Raw genomic sequence first — 26,989 nt, 5'->3', positions numbered from 1 at the left:
CAGAAACAGAAGAAGAAAGCATATATTCCAAATGATCATTTTTTCCCAAACACCTACATGGGAAGACAAAGACAATTTGCTCCCCAGAGTTAACCCAGACAAAATTGGCAGAAACTAGAGGGGATTGGATATATACTTGAAAAGAAAAAACATTACAGGTTTATGGGAATAAAGCAAGGTAGTGTTACAAATTTCATTGGTCTTTTAAATGAGCCAGTGCTGGCATGATGGATCAAATAGGTTCTTGCTCTGCTACAACATTGCATAACAAAGGAGTTGGAAGCTGTTCTGTGCTGTACTGTTCTATGTCTCAAAATAAATAGAAGGAGCTGTAAGGCATGGGCAGACTTCTGAGGGAGTCTGTGATCAGGGATGTGGACTCGGAGAATTAATTTGGTAAAGCCACCACATGAAAGGCTATTAAACCAAAGAAAGCTATGGCGATCCAGAATGAAACCTTAGCATTGATATTATTAAGTACTTATTATTGGAGCAGTATCAGTTAGCAGAGAAGATGGGGTGCTCGACTGATCAACGTTAAGGCTATTCCTGTTTTTAATTTCTGTCCATCAAAACTGGCCACATTTGCAAATGACACCAAACTAGGAGATAGCACAAAAATCGCAGAACAAGCTGAACAAAATATGCAACTGACCAGGACAATGGCAGATGAAATTTAATACATCTCAAACAAAATCCCGTATATAGGGAGGAACGGTGTCCTGTGTACTGTCATGATCGCAGCTGATGTTATTGCTGGGCAAGTCAGATCCCAGAGCATAACTTGGTTTATAGATCCTAACTTCTTTGTTTAGAGACGCGGATGAATGAGTCACAGGACGCCGATGAACAGTTAACAAAATAAATAATTTATTAAACAAGATTAACTATAACACAAATATATCTATGAAGGAGTAGTGCAAGGACACAATAAAACATCTTGTACTCTACTGTTCTCAGTAAGCACATGGTCCCTGCAATGTGGTCAGACACACCAAACGCTGAAACCAAGTGACAGATGCCACTCAAAACAATTCCTGTGAGTTTCTCATCAAACCCCCTCCCCAGGTACTTGTCACACTGAGAACCAACTGGTCCCAATGCAATTCAACTTTCACTTAAGGGTTTTCAAATTCTGCTCTCGAAGAACATGCCTTGGAATCTTCTCCCACACAAGGCTCGCTCTTGGGTGCCTTCACCAAGGATCTACATTCAGGGTTTCAACCTCTCCTTTCAGTACTCCTCTGCCCTGGGACCACAAATTCAAACTTCCACACAATCTCTCAGGTGCCCAGTCACACCAACAGAAAGAAGTCCAGCAGATTTGTTTGGAATCAATGGCTTTCGGAAGCTAGTGATTCCAAACAAACCTGTTGGAATTTAACCTGGTGTTGCAAGACTTCTTACTGTACCCACCCCAGTCCAATGCTGGCATCTCCACATCATGGACACCAACAGAACACTACTGCTTCATAGGCTATGCTAATGTTTCACTAACCTTAGGACAAAGATGTCTAGCTTCACGCTAGCCGACGCCTCCAGGTGTGCACCTTGCACCACTCTAACTGGGAGCCTCTCTCTCTACTCCTCTTTGCTAAGAAAACCCTTTTTCTAGATTTCACTCCTTTATTCCTGCAACTCGCTGGAACTTTCTTTGGTCCCATTCCCTGATTTTTGAGATTTTGTTCTTTAGCTTCTGGGACTTGCTTATTGTCCCACTGTGGTTAGCTTTCTTGGCTTTAGGTATCTTCAGGTGATGGGATTGCATGAGTAGAGGTGCTATCCTTCATGGGGCTGCCGCCTCCGATGTTGAAGGACAAATTGTTGTCGATATTGGGGAGGGGAAGGTATCGGATATTTGCAAGGAATTGATGGAGAGGGAGGGTGCTCCGGTGGAGGAGATTAAGTGCAAGTGGGAGGAGCAGGGAGGGGAGGTGCGGGCCGGTGCATGGGTAGAGGCCTTGTGGTGTGAACACATCTTCGTTGTGTGCGAGGTTAAGCCTCATCCAGTGACGGTGGCGAGGAGGAGTAGATGGAAGACAGGTGTGGGCGGTGTGCAGGGGGACCCATGAATCACGTCCACATGTTTTGGGCATGTCCAAGACAGAGGGGCTCCTTGGATCATGCGGCGGATAACTCAATTCAAAACTCCCCAAAGCCTGTCCATAATCTATAAGGCATAACTCAGGAGTGTGATGGAAAACTCTACACTTGTCTAGATGTGTGCAGCTCCAACAACACAAGGTGATTGACTCCACCCAGGACAAAGTAGCCTGTGGGATTGGCACCTGATCCACTAGCATTCACACACCCTTCCATCACCAACACACCACAGCAGCAGTGTACACCATCTACAAGCTCCTTAGGCAGCAGCTTCCAAACACACGACCACTACCACCTAGGACAGAGGCAGCAGATACATGGGAACACATTCACCTGGAAATTCCCCTCCAAACCACTCACCATTCGGACTTGAACTGTATAACCTTTCGTTCAGTGTCGCTGGGTCAAAATTCCCAAACTCTTTTCCTTACAGCACTGAGTGTACCTACACCACATGGACTTCAGCAGTTCGCCACCACTTGCTCAGAGGCAATTAGGGATGGGCAATGAATGCCGGTCTAGCCAGCCCAAACCTACATTCCTTGAATAATAAGATACAGTGCAGCAAAATGAAAAGAATGAACTGCTACAAAAGCTCCTCTGACTTGTAGTCAATTTTTGGTTGTTATCAAACTTTGCCTCGAGCTTTGGGAGCAGTGTCTTCAGATCTTATCCTTTGAATGATCAGTAAGAGCTTGAAGGAGGCATCAGTTATTCGATCGTAGAGGTATACAAGGTTGTAAATCATATAGAAGAAAAATCTGGAAAATTACTTCAAACCAAGAACAGGATCAGGGACAAAAGGTTCAAGTCAGTGTAATTAGTAGCACTGCTGCCTCACAGCGTCGATGTCCCAGGTTCGATCCCGGCTCTGGGTCACTGTGCGTGTACAATTTACACATTCTCCCCGTGTTTGTGTGGGTTTCGTCTCCACAACCCAAAGATGTGCAGGCTAGGTGGATTGGCCACGCTAAATTGCCCCTTAATTGGAAAAAAATGAATTGGGTACTCTAAATTTTTAAAAAAGTCAGTGTTATTGGAAAATTTGGGATTGATAATTATTCAGAGTTAGCTGTGCTGTAGGGTAGCATAGTGCTTAGCACGGCTGCTAAACAGCTCCAGGGTCCCAGGTTCGATTCCCGCTTTGGGTCACTGTCTGCGCGGAGTATGCACGTTCTCCCAGTGTCTGCGTGGGTTTCCTCCGGGTGCACTAGTTTCCTCCCACAGTCCAAAGATGTGCAGGCCATGATAAATTGCCCTTAGTGTCCAAAAAGGGTAGGTGGGGTTACTGGGATAGGGTGGAGGTGTGGGCTTAAGTGGGGTGCACTTTCCAAGAGCCAGTGCAGACTTGATGGGCCAATGGCCTCCTTCTGCACGGTAACTTCTACGATATTTGCCACATGGAAGAGAATCTTGATGATTTTCACCTCCACGATTCTACGTGTGTAGTCATATTTTCAATGAGCAAAGCCAAATTCATTCATGGTCATTTCAGTAAATTCTCATTACCTTGGAGATAAATTTGACTGTTTTAAGTATACCTAGATCACAATCCATTTCCCCACATTAGAGTATTCATTCAAATTCTTTAAATTGGCAGAACACAATTTTCCAAAATTAATGTTTTGTATGCAGCATTATACATGAACAACAAAATCCTCTTAAGATGTTCACACCTGTTACTGCCAAGATGAACTTTGAAGTTCAACTTTTGTTAATCTAGGTCAAGGCTTGAACTCCTGAATCGGACGAGAAACCCCCAGGAGTTGAACAGTTTCCAAGACCGTTATTATTCTGTACAATTTATCATAAAACATTACAAAAAAGTCATATGGCAAGAAACAAAACAGAAGGATTTGAGGGTCTCCTCGCTTCCAGGCAGCAACAATGATATTCCAGATAGGAAATTCAGGCATTCCATGGCAGCAGTGCTCAAAGTAAAATGGTCTGCAACTTTAAATTGGTTTGGAGACTGATCTGGGGCCACCTGACTCCAGGAAAAGATTATCTGCTGCATATATTTGTTACAATCCAATTAGGGACCAGTACATTTTGTTTATAGCAGACAAAGTTTGAAATACCAGTTATTCATTTAGGAGAATAAAACCACAAGATTCCATGGTTTTAAACAAACATAAACTTTACTACAAAATCAGAAAAGTAAAACAATTTACAATCTACATTCAGAATTAACATTATGCAAATGTGAATTAACCAGCAAACTGGTCAAACGCCAACATTAAATGGCAGGTGCAACCAATACATATCCCGTGGATTTCTTAGCAACCCAACTAGACATCAATAACCAAGAGTCACAAAATCTCATTAAAAAACGTCTTCCTCATGGGAGAATTCAACTCCTCGCTTTCAAATAGTCTTCAATCAATGCCCCAACGACTCATCTCATCTTCTTAGACTTTGTTCCACAGGATTCATAAAGCTACACTCACCAGGCTCATTTCTAACTCTGTCGCCAACAATTTGCTTCACTAAGCTGGCACTGCCCCATGGTTTCTCCAACTTCCTGTTTCCCCGATGCATTGAGCTACAAATGGTTCCCAGAGCTTCTCCGAGGCCCGTCTCCATCACTGAACCAATGACCTTCCAGTGCCTTCTCAGCCTTCAAGGACAGTTTCTGAGCCCTAACAACACCAAACAACTGCCAGGATTTCTCCATGAGCTGCAAACCACACAAGGTCCCAACTCAATACATTCAAAAACAGATTCTTCCCCTCTGTTACCAGACTCCTAAACGACCCTCTTATGGACTAATCTGATCCTTTCACACATCTTCTCTACTGGGTAGTACTGCACTCCTGTGTGCTTCACCCGATGCCCGTGTCTATATATTTACATGTGTATTTAGGTGTGCCCTGTTTTTTTTAATGTATGGAATGATCTGTCTGGACTGTACGCAGAACAATACTTGTCACTGTACCTCGGTTCACATGATAATAAAACAAATCCAAATCCAATCCAATCTCACCTCTCAGCTGCTCCCAGGGTTTTCTGAGATCTACTAACAGCAGCATCTTTTAGGTGTGGTACCCCCTTCCCCCTGTTACATCACAGTCCAGTAAATCGGAATCAGAGAATCGCCTTAACCTGCACTCATCTCCATGACAACCTAGCCTTTCAGGCTGCACTGAAAGTTTTTAAAATTGATTGAACTCTAACCTCCAAATAAAACTTCTCTCTGGACTGTACCTCTTTGCAGGAAGTGTAGACATCACTTCTCCAGCTCCCCCATTAAGCCCATCTGCTGTTTTAGGATCATATCAATCTGGCTGCTAACCCCTCAAGTCCAACATGACCCTAACCCAGTAATAACATGGAACGCTGCTTTAGTTGCATCGTCCCATGGTCTACAGTTAAAAATTAATCTTCTCAGAACAAAAAGATTACCTCTGAAATACTACTACGAACTACAAAATAGATATTCGTCACATATTGTAAAAATTGGGCTTGGTAGGAACAGATGCTGCAAAATTTGCAAACTAGAGTAAATGAGGATGATGAGGACAAGGGTTACAGTCAAGAAAAGACATGGGGAATGCAGCTTGGAGGAACCAACAGGTTTGTGGTTGGCACATACAAGTAGGAACGGGCTTGCGATACACCATGTTTTGGGATGCTGACAGCAAGTAATGGAAGGGTTACATTCAAAGAGGTCACTCAAGAAGTTTGGGGGTCTGAATGGCACCATAAAAGCTGGACCAGACAACCAGCGGGGTGACGGTAAAGCCAAAATATAAACTATGATCGGTGGGGCGTGGAGAACATGGGTATTGAGTAATATAAATAAATGTTAAAAATATTCAAAACACATGTTCATTATGTTCAAAAGCTTAAAATAGAATAGCTAAAAATATGACAAAATTCCAATCCAGTATGGGGAGTAAGAAAGAAACAAGTGCCTCTATCTGACATTAAATCGAAGAAAGGAATGCCAGCTATCCTAATGGGCATCAAACGAGAGTATTTTCCCCATCTTGTTTTTCTCACCTGCCCCAGGAGATTTCTGGCTGAGTAGTAGTTGGGATGTAGGGAATGGTGAAGCAGTGTTTAGCCAGAATAGTCCAGCCATCTTGGTGTGGGAATGTTTTAAATATACTAACTGGTCTTTTCTTACGTGATATTTTCATATATCCATACCACATTCACATTTACAGGCCGACAGAATATAGATATGCATGACAGAAACGGATTCCAGAATGTGTGATTCTGAAGAAAATAGCAAGTTTAAAAATCAGTAACTTCAACGGTATGCATTAGAAATCAAGCTGTGAGGAATTGAAAATATAGCATGCATGCCAAATCCCACCATCAACAACCTCTGTAGGCAGCTATGAGGTGAACGGTTGCACAGAAGGTGGCTCTCGCTTGGGGGATTCTGTTTTTGTCCCGGTTTGCCTGCTTAACGGCTTCGTCATGCGAGAGAGTATGGTGGGGAGGCCGGGGGGGGAGAGAGAGAGGAAGCGTGAGAGAGAGGCCAGCGTTTATTGGCTCACCAGCTTAGTTCAGGTTAAAGGGTTGGTTTCTGCACCAGAGAAGGTAAATGTGGTTTTCGAGACCTTTTATCAGGGTCTACACAAGTCTAAGTCTCCGGAGGATGACTCTACTATGGTACAATTTCTGGTTGGGTTGGACTTTCCCATAGCGGAAAGGGAGAGGGCAGGAGCTGGAGGTGTCACTTGGGCTGGAGGGAATCATGAACCATATTCATTCAATGTAGTCAGGGAAGGCACTGGGCCCAAAAGGATTCGCCGTGGAATTTTATAAACAGGACGCGACTGTGTTGGGACCACACCTGATGGACATGTTTAATGATTCATTGCCCCGGGGAGATCCTGGCACATTGTGGCGCAGGCAATCTCCTTCACCTTGAAAAAGGAGTGAGGGTCATATCGGCTCATCTCTGTTAAATGCTGATGCAAAGCTGTTCGTTAAGGTGTTGGCAACCCATTGGGAGGGGGTGCCTGCTGGGGGTCATTTCTGAGGATCAGATGGGTTTTGTTAAGGGCAGCAATTGTTGGCCAACATTAGGAAACTTCGAACTGGTGCTGTCGCCCTCATCGGGGAACGCAAAAAGCATTCGCCCGGGTGGAGTGGGGGTACCTTTTTGAGGTATTGGGTGGTTTGGCTTCGGGCCAAAATTCATTGCGTGGATTAGGCTTTTGTACAGGGCCCACCCCATTGCTAGAGTCCATACCAATGCATTGGGTTGGGGTATTTTCAGTTTTATAAAGGGTACAATGCATTTTCCCCCATAACCGTTACTGTAGGGGGCATATAGTGTCCCTATATACAGATGATTTATTGCTGTACATCACAGATTCTGTTGGCCAGGATTAGTTTTAGGTACTTGGGAATACAGGTAGTTCACGAATGGGCCTCCTTAGATTAGTTAAACCTGGCCAGTCTGGTAGAGGAGACAAGACAGACTAGATGAGGTGGGATGCCCTCCAGTTGCCCTTGGCGGGAAGGTCAAGTTGAAAATTCTTCAGAGTTCTGGTATTTTAACGTTTCCCAGTTTTTCCTTCCCAAATCTTTCTTTAGTAGGGTCAACAAGTTTAGACTTATTTGGGTGAGTAAGATCCCCCCCCTCCCCCCAAAGAGTGTTCTTGCCAAGGGATAGGCAGTCGGGGGATTGGCATTACCTAATTTGATGTATTATTACTGGGCTGCAAACATGAGAAAATATGGGGGTGGCTTCTAGTACAGGTTTGAATTGGAGGGCACTGGTTACTGCTCCTCTTCCATTCTCTCTGGCTAGGTTCTCTTAAAGTCCAGTGATAATAGCTCCTCTGAAAATATGGAATCAATTCAGACAACATTAGAGGCTATGTCGTTACTGCAGCCGATCTATGGGAACCATAGGTTTATACAGGCTGGGATGCGTTTGTCGTATAAGATCTGGGAGAGGGAGGAGGTCTGAGAGGTTCAGAGATTTGTTAGTGGAAGATAGGTTTGCTGGGCTGGAGGAGCTCCCGGGAGGGATTTTTTTTTTTTTTTTTTTAAAAAGGTATTCGCAGGTACGGAACTTTGTGCTTACGAACTGTGTTTTCTTGGTTGCCAGCACCTTCACTCTTGATGAGATTGGGAAAGGGAGGATATCAGATATAAATGGGCAGATGATGGCAATGGAGAAGGCTTCACTGGAAGAAGGGGAAAATGAAAGGAAGAGTTGGGTTTGGTTGGGGGGGGGGGGGGGGGAAAAGAGAAGAAATGAGAGGTGGGGAAGGGGTGTGGAGTGCGATTCTGCATAGGGTTGATATTACCGTCTCATGTGCAAGGCTGGGTTTGATTCAGTTTAAGGTGGAGCACTGGACGCACTTGACCAAGGTACACACGAGTGGGTTCTTTCCAGGTCTGAAGGATGTATATTGTTTGGAAAAGATAAAGTATGCCATAATGCCGTAATACACTGACCATTTTTATTTCATAGAATTTATTCAGCATTCAAGTAAAAGAAAGCAAGGCTGAAAAACAGATGGCAAAAAACACTCTCTCCATAGGCTACAAATCATACTTCAAGATGACTGGCATAAGAATTGGTCTTGGGCCAGGTTGTATGAGCAGAGTCCTTTCCTGCAGGGAACTAACTAATAAACACTCATATCAATGCCACTTAGGGCAGCACGGTAGCATGGTGGTTAGCATAAATGCTTCACAGCTCCAGGGTCCCAGGTTCGATTCCCGGCTGGGTCACTGTCTGTGTGGAGTCTGCACGTCCTCCGCGTGTGCGCGTGGGTTTCCTCCGGGTGCTCCGGTTTCCTCCCACAGTCCAAAGATGTGCGGGTTAGATGGATTGGCCATGCTAAATTGCCCGTAGTGTCCTAAAAAGTAAGGTTGGGTGGGGGGGGGGGGGGGGTTGTTGGGTTACGGGTATAGGGTGGATACGTGGGTTTGAGTAGGGTGATCATTGCTCGGCACAACATCGAGGGCCGAAGGGCCTGTTCTGTGCTGTACTGTTCTATATCTATATAATCAAAGTCAAGGTGTAAGTTTGTAAGAGAGATATCCAGACATGAACCTACTTATTACCAAATGCGTTAGAGCAACCGTAAATCACTAAATTTTTTTAGCTATGAACAACATTAGGAAAATCTGTAAATTCGGAGTACAAAAGATCACGACTGACAAAGCTCAGCTGTTAGCCGTGACATATCCTTGGTTTGGACAGCTTGAATTGACAGCAATGTTTCTTCAGACCATTTAGCATAAGCAATATACCCCATAATCCACTCACTGTTTTGAGCCAGGGCATGGAGTAAGCAGTCAAGACATCCCTCTACGTTATCAGATGCACCATCAGCAGCAGTCAGCTTCAGTTTTTGTAGGGCATCATTTAGATTATCTATGAGAAAAAAACAACTCATTTTAGATAATATATCAAAGCTGCTCATCAATAGACAAACAAAATTGACTATGCTGGTTATTTGAATTTCCCCCAGACAATCTTTAATAATGGCAGCAATGTTCCACGATACAGTTTCCTGTTCAAGAATGAATCATACGGAACAGAGTTTGAGCAGTATTTGAACAAATGTTTCCTTTAAAAAAAGTTGAGAACTTAATTTGGAATCAGCTTTCTGCAGACTTTTTGCACTACGTTTTGTGATGCACATCCTTTTCCGTTTGCATCAGCATTTCGCAATGCTGTTCAATCACGCTTTGCAAGGATATTGATTTGTTGAATCATCACTTGTTTAAAGGTAGAAGTAAAACTGCAGTGATTTTTTAATATCAATTTCATTTTAAGATAATGGCATATGATCAAATCATATGTAAACAGTGTGATTTTCATATGGTAGTCACACTTGCGTAGCACTTAGCAAAATACCTTTGGATGACTAAGAACTTATCCGCGTTAGTACTACATGTAGAAATTCTTATGCGGTGACTGAAGACTTGGGTGGGGTTTTCTTTAAAAAGAGAAAAATGCAGTGTCAGAGAGGCTTAGGAAAATAATTCCAGACAGCAGGACATAAGAGGAAGTGCATGATAACCAGTCAAAGGACTGGACTGTAAAAAGCTGAAGAGGGGTTACAGAATTAGGTGGACTGAGGCCACTTGCAAAGAATGAGGATTTAAACATTTGGTGTGCTGGGGAACAGGAAGCCAGTGTAGTCCGGCAAAAACAGTAGGCAAGAAGAATTTAGCACGAAGAATGTGAAGCGTGGGTAGGATTTTTGTCCATGTTTGAATCCCTACAGTGCAGAAGGAGGCCATTCGACCCACAAGTAGTGTGGATGTGCAGAGGGATCTCGGTGTCCATGTACATAGATCCCTGAAAGTTGCCACCCAGGTTGATAGGGTTGTGAAGAAGGCCTATGGTGTGTTGGCCTTTATTGGTAGAGGGATTGAGTTCCGGAGCCATGAGGTCATGTTGCAGTTGTACAAAACTCTAGTACGGCCGCATTTGGAGTATTGCGTACAGTTCTGGTCGCCTCATTATAGGAAGGACGTGGAAGCTTTAGAACGGGTGCAAAGGAGATTTACCAGGATGTTGCCTGGTATGGAGGGAAGATCTTATGAGGAAAGGCTGATGGACTTGAGGTTGTTTTCGTTAGAGAGAAGAAGGTTAAGAGGTGACTTAATAGAGGCATACAAAATGATCAGAGGGTTAGATAGGGTGGACAGCGAGAGCCTTCTCCCGCGGATGGAGGTGGCTAGCACGAGGGGACATAGCCTTAAATTGAGGGGTAATAGATATAGGACAGAGGTCAGAGGTGGGTTTTTTACGCAAAGAGTGGTGAGGCCGTGGAATGCCCTACCTGCAACAGTAGTGAACTCGCCAACATTGAGGGCATTTAAAAATTTATTGGATAAGCATATGGATGATAAGGGCATAGTGTAGGTTAGATGGCCTTTAGCTTTTTTTCCATGTCGGTGCAACATCAAGGGCCGAAGGGCCTGTACTGCGCTGTATCGTTCTATAAGTCTGTACCGACCCTTTGAAAGAGCACCCTACCTAGGCCCACTTCCCCTCCAACCCCATAATCTAGCTTGCACATCCTTGGATAGTGGGAGGAAACTGGAGCACCCGGAAGAAACCCACGCAGACATGGGAGAATGTACAAACTCCACACCGACAGAGATAGCACTGCTGTCTCACAGCGCCGAGGACCCAGGTTCAATCCTGGCCCATGATCACTGTCCGTGTGGAGTTTGCACATTCTCCCTATGTCTGCGTGGGTCTTACCCCAACCTAAAAAGATGTGCAGGGTAGGTCAATTGGCCACATTAAATTACCCCTTAATTGGAAAAAAGCATTTATTAAAAAGAAACTCCAGTGACCCAAGGTTGAAATTAAACCTGGGTCCCTGGTGCAGTGAGGCAGCAGTGCTAACCACTGTGCCAAAGTTGCAACAGTGCAGGTCAAGAATCCAATAAGTAGTGCATTGGCGACTTCCGGCAGCAGCCATGAGCTGAGCGGTTGCACCGAAGTTGGCTCTCTTGGGAACTTTTTACTAGGCCCTTTAAACACGTCAAAGCTCCAACAGTACTCATTACATCCTTGCTTCAAACATGAACAAAAGAGCTGAATGCCAGAGGTGATGTGACAGTGACTGCCCTTGACATCAAGGCAGCATTTGACCGAGTGCGGCATCAAGGAGCCCGAGCTAAACTCTCTCAGGGGGAAAACTCTGCTGGCTGGAATCAAACCTGGCACAAAGGAAGATGGTTGTGATGGTTGGAGGTCAATCATCTCAACTCCAGAACATCACTGCAGGAGTTGCTCAGGGTAGTGTGCTAGGCCCAACCATCTTCAGCTGCTTCATCAATGACCTCCCTTCCATCATAAGGTCAGAAGTGGGGATGTTTGCGGATTACTTCACAATATTCAGCACCATTCGTGACTCCTCAGATAATGAAGCAGTCCATGTCCAAATTCAGCAAGTCCTGGACAATTTCCAGGCTTGGACTGACAAGTGGCAAGTTAGTCACGTCACACAAGTGCCAGGCAATGACCATCTCCTACAAGAGAGGATCTAATACTATGGCTACCTGGGCAGGTCAAAGGCTAGGAATCCTCCAACGAGTAATTCACCTGACCCCCCCCCCAAAAAGCCTGTCCACCATCTTTAAGGTACAAGTCAGGAGTGGAATGGAATACTCTCCATTTGCCTGAATGAGTGTAGCTCCAACAACGCTCAAGAAGCTCAACACCATCCAGGACAAAGCAGCCCACTTGATTGCTCCCCCTTCCACACAAACTCAAACCCTCTACCACCACTGACGAACAGTGGCAGCTGTGTGTACCATCTACAAGATGCACTGCAGTAACTCACCAAGGTTCCTTAGATAACACCTTCCAAACCCACGATCGGTACCATCTAGAAGCAGCAGAAACCTGGGGACCCACCAACTGGAGGTGCCCCTTCAAGTCACTCACCACCCTGACTTGGAAATATATCACCGTTCTTTCATTGTCACTGGGTGACGCCCACATCCGTAAATGATTTTTTTTTTAAACGGACACAAAAATACCACAAAACCCCCAGCTTCACCCCAATTAATACCCAACCGACTGAAATGCCGTCGAACCAGCTCAGCAAGTCAGGAAAGGAAACCACAACCCCAGAACAAGGGGACATGCAGGGCGATCCAGATCAGAACTTGGTGGACCCAGTAGTAAACAAATCCAAATACCTACAACTGAGGAAAAGTGGAAGGAGGAGCTGGACATGGAGATCGGGAGAGGACACTGGAGCGAAACACTCCATAGGGTGAACTCCACTTCCTCATGCGCAGGGATGAGCATAATGCAGCTAAAGGTAGTGCACAGAGCACACTTGACCAGGACATGCATGAGCAGGTTCTTCCTGGAGGTGGAAGAGAAATGTGAACGGTGACAAGGCATGTTCTGGTCCTGCCTCAAACTTGTCAGGTACTGGACCACCGGCATTCTGGAGAGAGAAGTGAGAGAAAGAGGCTCGGAGGCAACACCCAGAATTCGGGGAAAAGAGTGGTTAAGGGGGGGTCGAGAGAAGGGAAGAACCTATTTATGCTGCCATAGCGACCAATGTGTTATGCGTCTGTTGCCATGATCATGCCCCTAAAACATTTTAATACAATGGGGTTAGCCTGTATATAGTTTATGGTATGGTTGTCAGAACCGATTATTTGGATTCTACATGCCTCTTGTTCCAATATATTTCCAGTGCACTCTTATATTTTCTGTACAAATATAAATTAAAATGTTTTTTTAAGTAGTGCTTTGGAGCTTACAGAGTCGAATCAGTGACAAAAAAAAGTGAACAAGGGTTTCAGTAACCATGAGGGTTCGGAACAGATGGAAACAAGATACAGTGATACTGAAAGTAAGTGATTTTAGTGATGTTGAAATTATGGAAGTTACAATCTAAGTTCTGGCTTGCCTCAGAATTATGGCAATTAGCACTGCTGCCTCAGCTCCAGGTTCAATTCCAGCCTTGGGTGACTGCCTGTGTGAAGTTTGGACGTTCTCAGCGTCTGTGGGGGTTTCCTCCCAGTCAAAAGACGTGCAGGTTAGGTGAGGTTACAGGGCTAGGCGGGAGGATTGGGGCAGACGCGATGGGCCGAATGGCCTCCTTCTGCACTGTAGGGATTCTAAGGACACCAAGGTTTTAAATAATCAGCTTCAGTTAGAGCTTCCAGTAAGGTGGCGGTGTTGTTCACAGGGCCAAAAAACAATGGATTCAAATTTCTTTAAAATTTTATTAAAAATAGATTTGGGCAGTTTGTGGATTAGACAGGTGAGAATCAAAGTTGTATCTATGAAAAAGTCTAGAGGGATCTATGCTGCAGAGAGAAGAGAAAGCTTCACTGGTTGCACTAAGATAATTAAGGACAAAAAGCTGTCAGACCTATTGGAATTTTTCTATCCGGAGAAGATCAGATACACCATCCGAGGGTCAGATGATGGCTTCCATAAAGTGTGGGGGCAATTCATCAGCCTGATCCCACACCTGTTTGAAGCCGTCAACGGATAGAATGGGGGTGGGGTAAGTTTCATCCATCTCTTGTAGTGTAAAAATGTAAATTTTAATTAAAATATATATATTTTTTAAAATAGGAAAAATTTGGAAATAATATGTTTAAAGGCTCTGGACAAGATAGTAAATTGAGAGACTGCATGGGTCAAGTCTGGGACAATGTTAGTTTTTGAAGTGACAAGAATTGATTTAAAGCAAAAGGTGACTGCCAAAGATTCTGGAAAGCACATCACTGGAGGCCAATCAGACTACTGTCCAAGAAAGGGAAGTTGAGGCTGGAATCTACATTACAAATAAGTTGATTAGGCCATTCATCCCACTGGGCCTGTTCCACCATTCAAGATCATTGGCATGTAATTATAGCCTCAACTCCACATTCTGGCTCTCTTCTACGCCCCCCCCCCCCCCCTCCCCCCCTCCACCAAAACACCCTTTAACTGTTTTGTTAGTCAAAAATGTATCGCCCTCCCCGGGGAAAGAGAATTCCATAGACTCTCAAAAAACAATCTGCCTTAAATGGGGAACCCCTTATGCTTAAGCCATGTTCCAGTTCTGATCTCTCGCAAAGGAAAGATAATTTCTTTCCCACTGTTAAACCCTCTCAGAATCCTGTATAATTCATGAAGATTAGCTCTCACAAGGTTAATCCAGGAATCAGGAATGTCAGGTTTTGTAAATAGTTACTTCAAGCTATCTTAAGATAAAATAAAATTGGGGGAAGGTAAGGGGGCGTTAAGGGGTAGCTAATTATCATTTCTCCCTGGATACATGGCCCAAGCGACTCATGCTGCCATAGAAATAAGGTATGGGAAAGTAGAAATCTATAGAAAGGCACTGTAGGTTGGACTGCAGGTTTTCTCAAAGATCCCTGAACCCCACAGACATTAGAGAGAAGGTTAAGAGGGGACTTAATTGAGGCATACAAGATGATAAGAGGATTAGATAGGGTGGACATCGAGAGCCTTTTTCCACGGATGGTGATGTCCAGCACGAGGTGACATAGCTTTAAATTGAGGGGAGATAGATATAGGACAGATGTCAGAGGTAGGTTCTTTACTCAGAGAGTAGTAAGGGCGCGGAATGCCCTGCCTGCAACAGTAGTGGACTCGCCAACACTAAACGCATTCAAATGGTCATTGGATAGGCATATGGACGATAAGGGAATAGTGTAGAGGGACTTTAGAAGGGTTTCACAGGACGGTGCAACATTGTGGGCCGAAGGGCCTGTACTGCGCTGTAATGTTCTTTGTTCTATGACATAGTTAGTCTTCAAGAATCAGAGAGAGAAAGCGAGACACACACAAAAACAGTGAGTCTCTATTTTTCACCACACAGGTAAAAACTCATACTTAAAGTGACCAACATTGAGAGGATTTAAATGGGGCTGGATGATTTACATAGCTTTGGCTAGATGGAGGCATCTACAGCCCCCCCCCAATTGCAAAACCCAGTTTGGGGATCAGAAACTCTCGGATTGGGAAATGAAAAAAGGAATCCATCAGCAGCTGAGAATAGCTTGGACCTGGTCCCTGAGAATGAACTGCCCACTGATGGAAAAACCTAAGTTAACCTATGGAATGGAACTTTCAGTCGTTTACAAGTTAAATGTGGAATGATTTTTGTATCTTAGAGCATAGGTTGTCTACTGAATAGTATTTAGACGAGAACCGAGAATGCTGGAAAAACTCAGATAGAAAGGAGTTGAAAATTCAGTCCGACTATTCAGAATACTGTGTTCTCTCCCTCCAGATGCTGCCAGACCTGCCGAATCTTTCCAGCATCTGTTCTTTCAGATTCAAGCATCAGCAGTATTTTATGTATTTTAGTATTTAGACAAGGTTGCTTTTAGTTTGTTTATTTAAATCTTGTTGTGATGTCCTTCCAGTCACTAAGAATTTAAGCACTTTTTTAAAAGCTATTGGTCTCTATGGGATCATAACATTGAACACAAATTATGACCTCAGGTTACATCATAAAAGTGCTAGAGAATCAGAGTGAGGAAAAGAAATGTAATTGGTTCACAAGATGTTTGAACTGTTCTGCCATTGAACATTCATTTGGACCTTAATGAATCAAAGGCTCCATAAATTAATACATTCCTAAAACACAAGATTTTTAAGAATACTAACATTATACAGTAGCATTAAAACAGTTTAGCTAGCCATTATTATTTGGAGGACCTTGCTGTACAGAAATTGCTGCCGTGTTGCCTACATTACAACAGTGACCAAATTCAAAAGTGCTTCCATTGGCTGTAAATCTGTTTGGGATGTCCTGTGGTTGTAAAAATCATTTCTTTTGAATGGAAAAACAGCTACAGCACGTATTAAAAGGCAAATTAATAACAAGGTCACACTGATTTTAAAGATAATCAATTTTGAGTTCCTGGTTTGCTCTCGCATATAAATGAACACTTAAAAAGTAACCCTCTTTGAAACTGTACAAGTGAGCTGAGCAAAACAGCATCAATTATTCCCCATTACCTGGGATTTCAAACAATCCAGATTCCTATCAATTGTGCCAACACCTTCACAGTAAACTGTGTGGGTTTGGATAACTTGGCAGCAAGCAGTTTCCTTGGTAACTTATAATACTGTAAAAAATTACAAATTGTAGCATGATCACTGGAAATATGGCAACTTACATCGATCAATTATTATGTAACAGTGCAACACTGTTGCAATATATTCACAAGATATCTTTGGCAGCATAAGGAACTAGGGAAAAAAAATAATCAAGGCCACAAAAGCAATAGGCACAAAGACCAACAGATAACTCAGGCAGGTCTCTAGTCTGATTATGAAAATTCCCTCACGCAAAAAAAAATTATTGTTAAGGGACAATTTAACATGGGCAAACCACCTACCCTGCACATCTTTGGGTTGTGGGGGCGAGATCCACGCAGACACAAGGAGAATGTGCAAAATCCACACAGACAGTGACCTGGGGCCAGGATTGAACGTGGGTCAAGCGCCAACCACTGTGCCACCCTATTCATTGCATTTTATAAGCTCATGTATGTGGCAGCAGATTTTGGGAAGCATAAACAAGCTTCTTTATGGGAATAGTTCACTGCTGAGAGAACAACGAATATCATTTCTTCAGTTGTTAATCTGCCCCACAGACCATTTTTGATACCAAGCTTCAATCATGTACCAAATGCTCAATTGCTACCAAGGCATTATAAAAATGAGTGCACTCTACTACAATTAGATACCCCAGATCTACATCTCCCTTTTAATAATTTTGCAAAGTAATACAAATCGCCAGTTGTGCTTAGGAGCAGACTTTCGTTATTAAGCACTGAGAGGGCAGCATTGGTTTGCACTGCTGCCTCACGGTGCCAAGGACCCGAGTTCGATCCCAGCCCCGGGCCACTGTCCGTGTGGAGTTTACACATTTTCCCAGTGTCTGCGTGGGTCTTACCCCCACAACTCAAAAGGATTTGCAGGGTAGGTGGATTGGCCACGCTAAAATTTCCCCTTAATTGGGAAAAAAACGAATTTTCTTTTTTAAAGCACCAACAATGATATACATTATGGTTGCCATCAACATTTTCTGTAACATTCATCAAGTTTTATTGGTCATTAATATACAATGTTACATAATTAAATGTTTCCCCTCATTTTTTTTAGTTCAATTTAAAATTGCACATACGGACACCAAATTGCAATTCTTAATACAAGTTTGTTGAAACGTCTGCTCAGCAATATATAACTGGCGCCATGTAAAACCTTGCATTTATATCCCACTTTTAACAATACCAGGATATTCCAAAGAACTTTACAGTCAATTAAGTACTCAGAGTAGCTATTTGTACTGTGAAAGTCAAAATCATACACAGAAAGGTCCGATAAAAAAAACATTCTGGTGGTTGCTTTAACAAGTGCAAACGAAAAGGTTCGGATCCATGTCTCTCTCTCTCTTCAGTAACATTCAAGGATGAGATCCCTTATGTCTGCCCTAATGTATTATTTATTAATAATCTGATCAAATAAACGGTCACTGAATCACAATCATTGAAAATGACAGTAACATTGGCAGAGTTTCGGGGAAAAACTGCAAAAATGAACTAGATATAATATTTTACACAAAAAGACAAAACATTGAGCCACATTTTGTCAACACGATGGAACTCTGAATTATTAGCGGCAATTCACAAATTGCCATAAGCAAAATATGGAGGAGACAATGATAGAAAACAATTCATTTTCATCTACTAACACACTCCGGTCTTTGCATCGAAGTGTCAATTATTTAATTTACTGGATACTTGAAGGCTCTCCATCAAGCTGGGAAAGCTCTGTGCTTACTGGGAACTTTCACCCAACTGTCCATGAAACCGTATTTTAAGCCTTATGTCCTTTATAGGTATGTTAGCATAGCTATGGCAATAAAAATACACAATTCTACATTAAATTAATTTGGGTCACCTCACCAGTAATGCCAATACCGGACCAGTCCACATTTGTTAGGATGCCGGACAAGAACACCAAACTATTTTTCTATTTGTCAAACTGTAAGGAAAGGATACTTTATCCCAAGAGTGGTGACTCTGACCAGTAGGTGCCTTTTATGGTAAAAAAGATTTAAATTTAAGCACGGAAGCCACCACATAAACAGTTGTAACGCACAATCTATCCCTGCCACTAATTTTAATTAAGCAATACAACAGTTCAAATGCCACTTATAAATAGAATTAACAAAACAGGTTTCTTGCATAGCTGTATCAGGACTTTTAAAAAGAGAGATCCTTTCAAGAGCAGACCCTGTACACTTCTGCTCAACCAAACAGCATTTGGCAAAACGGCTGTTCAACTTAAAATCCGTTAACAGAGTGCAAAACCAGACAGACCTGGCTCCTCTCATTAATTACATCATCTACATCCCACTACATTCCATGCCCTGCTTAGCTGAACACCATTCCCTAAAATTATATATACTCCAGGGAATATCAGAAATCAAAACATGATTCTATTAGCTCTTTATCTGTAACCAAGTAAATGGTTGGAATAAATGATCACCTCACCTTTTACAAATCTTTAATTATAGCTTTAGCAGACATGCTGCATGTATGTATTTTAAACCAGGGGTTTTCAATAACATTACTGCAATTTATTACATTCACAATATTTTACTCAATTGTAATGGGATAGGATACCTAAACTTGAATTTTGTAGAAGTACAAGTAAAACTGGTACACTAAACACAATATATTAACAAATATGACTGATCCTCATCTTAACTTCACTGACTTGCCTTGATTCCTTAAAACCGTTGCCTAACAAAAAATCTCAGTTTTGAAATTTAATAACTCTGCTTTTTGATAAGAGTTCCATATTTTCACTACCCTGTGTGTGAATAGCTGCCTGGCATTACCATTAAACAATCTTGCACTACCCTTTGCACCAGAATACAGGAGCAATCCTCATTTCCCTTCCCAATCTCCTAATGTGAGGGAAGCACTTGGGAAATATTCTGAACCAATGTGTTAAATAGAAGAAAGTAGCCATCTTATGTTAGAAGTGAACCTTGATTTCTTTTAAAAATCTGTCAGGTAAAGTTTCTAAGTAAAAGAGACTGGTCCAATGTTATCTTAAACCTTTTGCCAAGCTCCAAATGATTTCAGTTACTTTGCCATAAAAGGCACAAATTAAATTTGAAAATTCAAGCTTGCATTGCAAGGGTCAGAAACAGAATGTGCATTTACATATTTCAACAACCATTTCACCTTGGATCTCATGTCAACAATCTTCATTACTACTGAAAAGTTACCTTCCTCTCTGCTGAACAATGGTGTCACAATAGTGGCTTAAAGGGAGGGAGATAATCAGGGGAGAAACTAGTGAAATAACATTTTGTCAACAATTCAACAGATCATCACGGCTTCAGCTCACCCTGTGTGCAATAATGCAGCCTTCTCGTGTTCTTTCACTAATTTCACTTCTGCTTCAGCAGCCAAGCGATTCACTGAAAGACTACTTGTCATGCCATATCCTGAATGAAAAGCATGATCAAACACATTTTGTGCCTTAATGTGGATTACTCGGCAAAATACAGTTCAGCATATGTAGCTGTAGGATTTTTCCTGAGGATACTAGCATTTTTAAAGCTGGGATGGAAATTTTAAAGGCTAAAATTGGCCAGTGTCATTATTTCCTTTTATTTTTAAAATATCAAAATGGAAGATCTGACCAGCTGTGCTCCAAATTCCCTTCCAGACCTGCACAGTGCTGCCAGATAAACAGAATACTAAGTATAGAGTAGAAACAGCCAAGTCATAACATGACTGGCGATCGGCCCAAATTTGTCAGCTTATTGATCTTACTGGAGATCTATTTTCCACTATTCCTTTTTCTCCCACATCTATCTTCATCCCTCATTTCACTACCTTTTGCAACTGCGGCCGGATCCATATGGCAGAATAGTGGATCAGTGATGCATTAAACTGCTTTCAGCTCAAAAAATATTGATTAAATGCAACATTTAACTTGTTTAGGACCAGGGCACATTCATGTCTATTGTGTATTATCAGGAAAAATAATTTACTTATACTGAAATGTGATTAAATTCCAGAATGTGCAAACCTGACTGGAACATACAATTTACCACAAATTTATGCTTAAAACCACTCAATGCATTTGGAATGCCTGTAGAGCAGAATGGAATATTTAAGAAAACAACTACTATGATGATATAGTGTGGGAAATATCATGGCTGACTTCCACAATAAGTTTACTTTTTGCTTTTGTGCAACCTAATGAAATTTGGGAATGGTCCTTTCAGACATACAATCACCTTCTCAAGGGCAATTAGGGATGGGCAACAAATACTTAGCAGCAACACTCACATCCCATCAATTTTTTTTAAAAGTCCATGATCTTGTGTAATGTTTTATGCTTATGTAGTGGTAGTCTACAGCTTAGATGAATGGAAAATACCGATGCATTTGTTTTACATCGCTGCAGTAGGGCACAGAATGCCTTAATGTCTCAGGACTGCAGCAGATATGGCTTTTAAAATAGTTCCAGTTAATTTTTCATGAACTGTTCTTTGCCAGGAAGGAGTATTTGGAAGAATGCACTGGCCTGAATTTTGCAGTGGTAAACAATGCAAAATCACCAGCCAGCTGCAGTTATAATGCTCCTGAAACTGACAGATATCTGGAATTTGCAAACATAGAAATGCAGAAATTGCCATCAGTGATGCAGCTTCCTAGCCTGCAATGAGGGTATCCATGCACAGAGATCATCCGAACTTTAACGCCAACTGTTTTCATGGGCAGTGGCATCATTGCGCCACGACCATGAAATACAGGTCAGTTATTGCATTTCCGAACTAGTCTTGGAAAGGAGACACCCGGTTAAAACTGCACTGTGCTCAAAATAACATTTGTTACATTTTACAAAGAATTCCAGATACATATAACGTACAATTAATAAGCGAGAAACTAGAGTCTTGTACCACTATCTGAAAGCACAATTAAGAATCTTCAAATGTAGAACTACGAAATATTCTCATGGCGGGCCCTCTGAAGATTGAAATGGAAAGTCTCAGCCATATAGTTAATGTTCTCTCCATTTCTAACATTAGGAAATAGCTGCGTAACATGTTAAAAACTCATCATGTGTCTTTCTTAAGAGCGACAGCTCCTTCCTGGAATACAATTTTGCAGATACCCTCTGGCACGTCAGCCATGCGTCCATTATGATTGGAGTTTTTTTTTAAATTGCGTGTACACTATTTTTTTTTCCAATTAAGGGGGCAATTTAGCGTCGCCAATCCACCTACCCTGCACATCTTTGGTTTGTGGGGGTGAAACCCACACAGACACGGGGAAATTGTGCAAACTCCACAAGGACAGTGATCCAGGGCCGGGATTCGAACCCGGGTCCTCAGCGCCGTGGTCCCAGTGCAAACCACTGCACCACTTGCGGCCCCCAGTGGGTTGAGTTTTTGAGTGCTGCTAACTATTTTGTCATGGGAGAATTGCACTCAAGGTCGGTCAACCTTGTTCTTATCCACGTTCTCCGGTTATTGTGACATAGAAACCATACAAGCAGTGCCTTCACACAGCTGCGTCACAAACTTCATTAACACAAATTATCTTTGTGCATTGATGCACAGCTGAATAGGAATAAAGATGTTCTCATTTCTAAATTTCTAGTCGCTTCCTGGGATTCTGTGGTTTTTGGATTTGCCGGTCCTTCTCCTTCAAACACCTAGTTTAAGCACGAACATCTCGCCAAAGCAGCTACTTAATGTAGACCAAGAGAACAGCATCAAGATGGATTCCATTATGTGACAAACACACCTGGGTACTTGCCTACAAGATAACAGCAGAACCAGGCCTCTGGTTGGTCTCCCCGCAAGGGGTTCTGAAGGCCAGTTCGAACACCTTCATCTTCAAAAATTGTTCTCAATGCTTGACAAAACAATGCAAGTGGAGTTCATTCATCCTGGCAGTTGTCGTAAAAGATAACTGCAGGTGAGCAGGGTGAAACAAGAGCAAAGTAATGCTTACATTTTGCTACGCTCCTTCAGATTGAGATTTAACACTTGGGGAAAATTTAATCCAACTACACAAGATTACACTTTGAAATTTTGATCTCGGGTAGTTTAAGGAGAAAACAAGACCGTCAGTTGAGATAGCAATCCTCACGCTAGGGAAGGCAAGTAGTGAGGATAACGCAAAGTGTCTACAGAGGGGTATAGAATAGGTAAGTGGGCAAAAACTTGGCAGATGGAACATATTGTAGTAAAGTGTGAAGTTATGCACTTTGGTAGAAGGATAATGGAGAAAGATTGCAGAAAACTGCAAGAGGGGGATTTGGGGGATACTCGTACATAAATCACAAAAAGCTAGCATGCAAATTCAGCAGGTAATAGCGAAAGCAAATGGAATGGTGGCCTTCATTTCAAATGAGTGAAGTATAAAAATAGGAAAGTCCTGCTAAAAGTATGCAAGGCACTAGTTAGACCACACCCACCTCTGGAAAACTGAACAGTTTTATTTCCTCATTGGAGGAAAGATATACTGGCATTGAAGGCAGCCAGAGAAGGTTCACTAGGTTGACCGCAGGTATGGAGGTAATTTCTTATGAGGAGAGGTTGAGAAGATTAGGCCTGCACTCATTGGACTTTAGAAGAATGAGAGGTGACCATACTGAGACATTTAGGATTCGTTAGGGGCTTGACAGGGTAGATGGTCTATGACCACAGGGAATAATCTCAGATCAGGAGTGGCATAGTGGTATCGTCACTGGATCCAGAGACCCAGAGTACTGCTCTGGGGTCCCAGGTTTAAATCCCGCCACTGCAGATGGTAAAAATTAAAATCAATAAAAATCTGGAATTAAAAGTCCAATGCTGACCAGTAAACCATTGTTGATTGTCGTTAAAAACCCATCTGGTTCACCAATGTCCTTTAGGGAAGGAAATCTGCCATCCTTACCTGGTCTGGCCACATGTGACTCTAAGACCCACAGCAATATGGTTGACTCTTAACTGCCCTTCAAGGGCAATATATGGTGGCACAGCCCACATCCCATGAACAATTTTTTTAAAATGGAGTCGCCCATTTAAGAGACGGAGGAAGAATTTCTTCTCCCAGAGGGTAGTGTATCTGTGGAATTCTTTACCGCAGAGGGCAGTAGAGGTCGTCAAGTATGTTGAAGGCTGCCATTTTTATTGTAATAAGTCTTACAACACCAGGTTAAAGTCCAACATGCTTGTTTAAACAGGGGCTGTTTAGCACAGGGCTAAATCGCTGGCTTTGAAAGCAGGCCAACAGCACGGTTCAATTCCCGTAACAGCCTCCCCGAACAGGCGCCGGAACTTCAGTAACTTCATTTGAAGCCTACTCATGACAATAAGTGATTTTCATTTCAAATACTAGCTTTCGGAGCACTGCTCCTTTGTCACCCGAGTGCTCCGAAAGCTAGTCATTGAAACAAAGTCCAAACAAAGCCCCAGTCCAAAGCAGGCATCTCCACATTTTTCATCAAGGAGGGATCAAGGGTTATGGGGATTAAAGCGGGAAAGTGGAGTTGAGGATTGTATTATGATCTCATTGAATGAACGGCCTCGATGGGCCGAGTGGTTGAGTTAAAAGCATCTGCTTGGAAGGGGGCACAATTCGACGCATGAACCGGCGTGGATCCACTGTTGCAATGTTACTGATTACAACGCCGCGCGTTGCTTCCCTCCCCGGGAGGGGGCGCTGGGGCGGGAATACCCCGGTGCGGGGGGGGGGGGGGGGGGGGGAATACCCCGGTGCGGGGGGGGGGGGGGCGGGAATACCCCGGTGCGGGGGGGGGGGCGGCGGGAATACCCGGTGCGGGGGGGGGGGCGGCGGGAATACCCCGGTGCGGGGGGGGGGGGGGCGGCGGGAAAACCCCGGTGCGGGGGGGGGGGGGGGGGGGCGGCGGGAATACCCCGGTGCGGGGGGCGGCGGGAACACCCCGGCGCGGGGTAAGGGGGGGGGGGGGGGGGGGGGGCGTAACCGGCTCTCGCGTACGCGCGGCCATGCCCGCCCTCGCGCGCGCAGGTGGTGGGGGCGCGCCCCCCGCACGCGGCGCGCGGACACTTACCCATGACGCGCCGCTCCGGCGCGAGGCCCCGCCGCCGCCGGGTTGTTGTGGTTCCTCCTCCCCCACCCGAGGAGGGTCGCCCAGCTTCGGAGAAAGAGGTCCCCCCCGCTCCTCGGCTCTCGAGCGAATTAGCCAAAGGCGCCGATCCGTGAGGGCACAGCGACGGGGTGGGAGGCCCGGAGTGAGGTGGGGGAACCTTTCCGCTCGCTCTGAGACTGGAAGCCGGACACTGTGGGGAGGTTGGGTTAGGCGGAGGCCTCGCCGAACCGGTGGTCGCTCCGCTGCCGCTGTTTCCCCTCACGCGTCCTCCGCCGCCCAAGCTGCGCTGGAGCTCACCGCAACTGGCCCCGCCTCTGCTCGCGCCCCATTGGTGCGCCGTCAGCCCGGACGTGCTGATCTCATCGCCGGGCGCGCACGCTGATCGGTCGACCCGCACGTCAATCAGGATGACTTCACGCGCCTGCCCGCCCCCCCCTTGACTGGCGCGGGGGGTGGGGGAGGGATTATGGGGTCGGACCTCTCCCCATTGGTCCGCGCTCCTCGGCTCCCCCGGGGGGGGGGGGCGTGGGGTAGGGATTAACGGGTCGGACCTCTCCCCATTGGTCCGCGCTCCTCGGCTCGCCCCGCCTCTTTCCCTGTGCCGCTTTCCGGGCATCTCACTGTGACGTCACGGCTCAGCGCCCACTGTGATTGGCTGCCTGAGATGTCGATCAGCGAGGGGCTATTCTTGCAGCAACCGCAGGCGGCGCCATCCTGCCCCTCCTGTCACTGACTGTCATTCACTCCTGTCCAAGGTTTCCAAACCTCTGCATCATCCACAACAAGGGCTGGATTCTCCGTGCCAAAATGGCCAAGGGCGCGGGGGCGAAGAATGGGTGTCAATGACGAAATCCAGTCCCTTCCCCGGAGAGTCACGCGTGCGCGGTCTACGTGGTGGGGGTGGAGGCATTGACAGAGTCCACCCATGGCCGAGTTCCTGACGGTGTGGTTCTAACCCCGTTTTGCCTGTCGGGAACAGCCGGTGGCGGCTGCGGACTCAGTGCTGGTGCGCACGATTGGGCCACGGTTGCCCGGCGTGGGTGTTGGGTGGGCTGGGGACCCTCCCATATTGCGTTCGGGCTGGGGGTGTGTTGTTCCTTGTCTCTGAATGAGGCTCGTAGTCTTAAAGTTGAAGTAGATGCTTTATTGTGAGTTTGTTCTCTCTCCAGCGCTTAACTTATGTTACATCTGAGCTACCTCTCTGTTCTGCTCCCAGCTGCCGTTCCTGTGAAGTGCCCTCTAACTTGCTGTCTCTCTCTATTTATACCTCTCCCGTGCTCCCTATAGTGCTTGCTAAGTTGTATTGCATCTACATTGATCCCTTGTATATATACAGATCACTACGGGGGGGAGGTTGGGGATTCTTTTGGGGACATTGGATAAATGGCGTCCCGATCTCTCGCTACAACAGGTAGTTCCGGCGAGCAGAGCTCCCCAATGTATAAACTGGGCTATGTGCGGCCTCAGCCGCATGTCCCCCATTCAGGCTCCTTATTCAACACGAGTCGTTGACTAGCCATGTGTTTAGGGCAGCACAGTGGTTATCACTGCTCCCTCACGCGCCAAGGTAACAGGTTCGATCCCGGCTCTGGGTCACTGTCCGTGTGGAGTTTGCCCATTCTCCCCGTGTTTGCGTGGGTTTTGCCCCCACAACCCAAAAAAGATGTGCAGGGTAGGTGGATTGGCCACGCTAAATTGCCCCTTAATTGGAAAAAATGAATTGGTTACTCTAAATTTATTTTTAAAAAGCCATGTGTTTCTCAGCACTACGAGTGCCAGGGAACACGCGGCGAAACGCACTCGCTTGGGGACTTTGTTCGCTTTTGGGAAGATCGCACCCTCTGAGTTTAGGAATCTATCTATTTCCTTCTTAAATATATTCAGTGATTCGACCTCCACAGCTTTGTGTGGTAGAGAATTCCACAGGTTCACCACCCTCTGAATGAAGACATTCCTCCTCCTCCTCTCAGAGGATTGATGATCATGGAGGGCCCGCACCCTCCGCCCATGAGAAATGCAATTCTCTCCGGTGTGATTGCATTTTGAAATTTTCACCCCCTTGTCCTCCCCGTAGTCCGAATTGCCTTGTGGGAGCCCAGGAAACACATTTTAATACAGTAGCATGGCATTAGTTAACACTTTCTCCAGACCCTCAGTCCTCACAGAATATTATCCAGGTGCCAGTGTGGCGTCCTGTCAGCGTCATTTGCAACAGGTTTGGCCAGGTGCGAGGCAGTCAAGGGGATCTCTCGGGGAGCGCAGAGGTAGGTT

General features: G+C 44.5%; 1 protein-coding gene and 1 non-coding gene across 3 annotated transcripts in view; both read right to left on the bottom strand.

Annotated features, from left to right (window-relative positions):
- Positions 1–25,038, bottom strand: part of rap1gds1 (RAP1, GTP-GDP dissociation stimulator 1) — a 97,642-nt gene extending 72,604 nt beyond the window's left edge. Inside the window, exons 1-2 of one of the 2 annotated variants that reach the window (XM_038792786.1) lie at positions 24,680–25,038; positions 9,356–9,463 (exon numbers count right to left, since the gene is read on the bottom strand). In XM_038792786.1, the coding sequence (XP_038648714.1) occupies positions 9,356–9,463; positions 24,680–24,683 (112 nt within the window). In that variant the 5' untranslated portion in view covers positions 24,684–25,038. The remainder of the gene's footprint in view (positions 1–9,355; positions 9,464–24,679) is intronic. The other variant, XM_038792787.1, reaches the window with a different exon arrangement.
- LOC119963958 lies at positions 3,727–3,890 on the bottom strand. Its single transcript, XR_005460215.1, has one exon.
- Positions 25,039–26,989: the final 1,951 nt, after the last annotated feature.

Source organism: Scyliorhinus canicula, chromosome 3 (genome assembly GCF_902713615.1).
Source record: "Scyliorhinus canicula chromosome 3, sScyCan1.1, whole genome shotgun sequence".
NCBI classification, from domain to species: domain Eukaryota; kingdom Metazoa; phylum Chordata; class Chondrichthyes; order Carcharhiniformes; family Scyliorhinidae; genus Scyliorhinus; species Scyliorhinus canicula.
This window is presented reverse-complemented; position numbering and strand designations above follow the sequence as displayed.